Source organism: Plasmodium gallinaceum (assembly GCF_900005855.1).
Source record: "Plasmodium gallinaceum strain 8A genome assembly, contig: PGAL8A_v1_121, whole genome shotgun sequence".
NCBI lineage: Eukaryota > Apicomplexa > Aconoidasida > Haemosporida > Plasmodiidae > Plasmodium > Plasmodium gallinaceum.
Genome location: NW_021628279.1, coordinates 954 through 3,262, shown reverse-complemented (window position 1 = coordinate 3,262; position 2,309 = coordinate 954). Strand labels below are relative to the sequence as shown.

At 14.9% G+C, this 2,309-nt stretch overlaps 1 protein-coding gene across 1 annotated transcript; it reads left to right on the top strand.

Moving 5' to 3' along the window:
* Nucleotides 1-674: 674 nt before the first annotated feature.
* Nucleotides 675-1,934, top strand: PGAL8A_00449200 (conserved Plasmodium protein, unknown function; the record flags this gene model as incomplete). Its single annotated transcript, XM_028673241.1, has 1 exon — nt 675-1,934. The coding sequence occupies one exon, from the start codon at nt 675-677 to the stop codon at nt 1,932-1,934; it is 1,260 nt and encodes a 419-aa protein (XP_028529714.1).
* Between the last annotated feature and the right edge of the window lie 375 nt (nt 1,935-2,309).

Here is a 2,309-nt window from a genome sequence, read left to right as displayed (position 1 = left end):
TTTTTTTTTTTTTTTTTTTTTTTTTTTATAAATTAAACTATTAAAAATAATTTAAATTTTATGTTATTCTTATATGTAACTCTGTTAGTGTTTTTTTTTTTCATTTTTAATTTTTAGACATTTAAGATCTTATATATATTTTCCATATAATTTTTCATTATATTGTAAAATAAAAAAATTTATTTGATTATTTTATTATTTACACATTAACATAAATAATGGTTTCATTTGTATTTAGACTTTAATAAACTTAATTTCTTGAAGATTATATTTTTTTTAGACTTTTTTATTATTTCTCTTTTTTTTTTTTTTTTTTTTAATTTTGTATTATATACATATTTATATTATTATTTATTTTACTTATTTTAATTCATAAGGAACCCAAAAAATGTTTATTTGTAACATTTTACATCCATTTACATTATTTTTTTAAATTTTTATTATTTTTAATTCTTTTGTTTTTGTGTTATTTTATTTTTTTTGTAGACTTTTAAAACAAATTGTGAGAAATTTATATTTGAAAAAAAAAAAAAAAGGAAAAAAATAAAAAATAAAAAATAAAAATAAATAGTAATATTAGGAAAAGTATTATATAAAATACAAGTGTACTTTTTAAATTCAGATAAATTTTTAGAGTTAAGAAAAAAAAAAAAAAAAAATTATTTTAGTAAAAGATGGTAGAAAATGAGAATGAAGAAATAACAGATATTGAATCAGTTTTTAGTGATTATAGTTATGATACTGATACAACTGCAAGTATTAATAACAGTGATAATGAAGAATCAGATGGAAATATTCAAATAAAAATAAAACGAGCAATTGAAAATAGAATATTAGAAGAGAATAAAAAAAAAAGAAAAATATTTAATTTTGAAAAAAAAGGTTACAAATTAAAAACTAGAAAATTAGAAATTTTTAAAAATAGGAATATAAAAAAAAGCATTGAAAATATAGAAAATTTCAATAGTAGTAATATAAAAAGTCTTAGTATAGATGATATTTATAATAAAAGGGAAAAATACGAAGATACATATTCAAAAAAAAAAAAAAAAAAAAAAAAAATTTTTTTAAAAAATGAAAATATAGAAATTTATGAAATTGAATCTCTTTTTCAATTTAATATTGTAGAAAACAAATCTACATCTTCTTTAAAGGATACACAACTAGTTAAAATGAGTAAAAAATTAAATAAAAATCATTTTAATTTTTTAACTTGTATTTCGAATGATAGATCTAGTTTATCGGTTACTTGTAAAACCCTTAAAACAGTAGAAATAATACAAAAAAAAAAAACTCCTGTAATTTTTTTTCAAGGAATTATGCATAAAATGATTGATATAATAGAAAAAAAATTATCAGACGATTATGAAATAATTAAAATAGAAGATATTTTTGGAGAAAGATTAAATTATTTTTTTTTGATATTAATATTAAAAAAAAATTTCAAATTAATTAAAAAAGAAATATTTACATTTTGCGATTCTATGGTAGACAAATATGCTATAAAAATTTTAATTAACTCTGTAAATAATCCAGATGAAAATATTTTGTTAATTAATACTTCTCATTTAGAATACAATATTTCACTTAATAAAGAAAAAAAATTTCAATTTCGACATTATTTTATTGATATATTACAAAATACGAAAGACAGAAAAAAAAAAAAAAAAATGAATACTATAATACTATGTGATAATTTTGATTATACAAATGATGATATTAAAAAAAATGATTTTCTTTTTAATATTTTAGATAATTGGGATACTTTAAATTTTTCTGAAAATTTTCAAAATTCAAGAAATTGTTTATTAAATAAAAACACATGTAATAAGTTTTTTTTTTTTAAATCTAGAAAAATATTCCATAGAATTTATCGTATTAAAAATAATTCAAATAATTGTTCTAATTATATTCCTTTTAAAAAAATTGATTAAAAATATTATTAATATAATGTAGACACAAAAAAAAATCATCTGAATTTATCAAAATTTTCCATTATAAAGGAATGAAAAGAAAAGAAAAAAAAAAAAAAAAAATTTTAATTAAATTAAAAAGATGAAAAATAAATTGAATATTAATAATATATAATTTCTCTATAATAGATATGAATATGTTACAAAAAAAAAAAATTTTGAATTATAATATCATTATATTCAATATATAAAGTTAGAAATTATATAAAGTTAGAAATTGTATAAAGTTAGAAATTATATAAAGTTAGAAATTATATAAAGTTAGAAATTATATAAAGTTAGAAATTATATAAAATTATGTTTATATATATATTAATATTTTAGTATTTGAGAGTA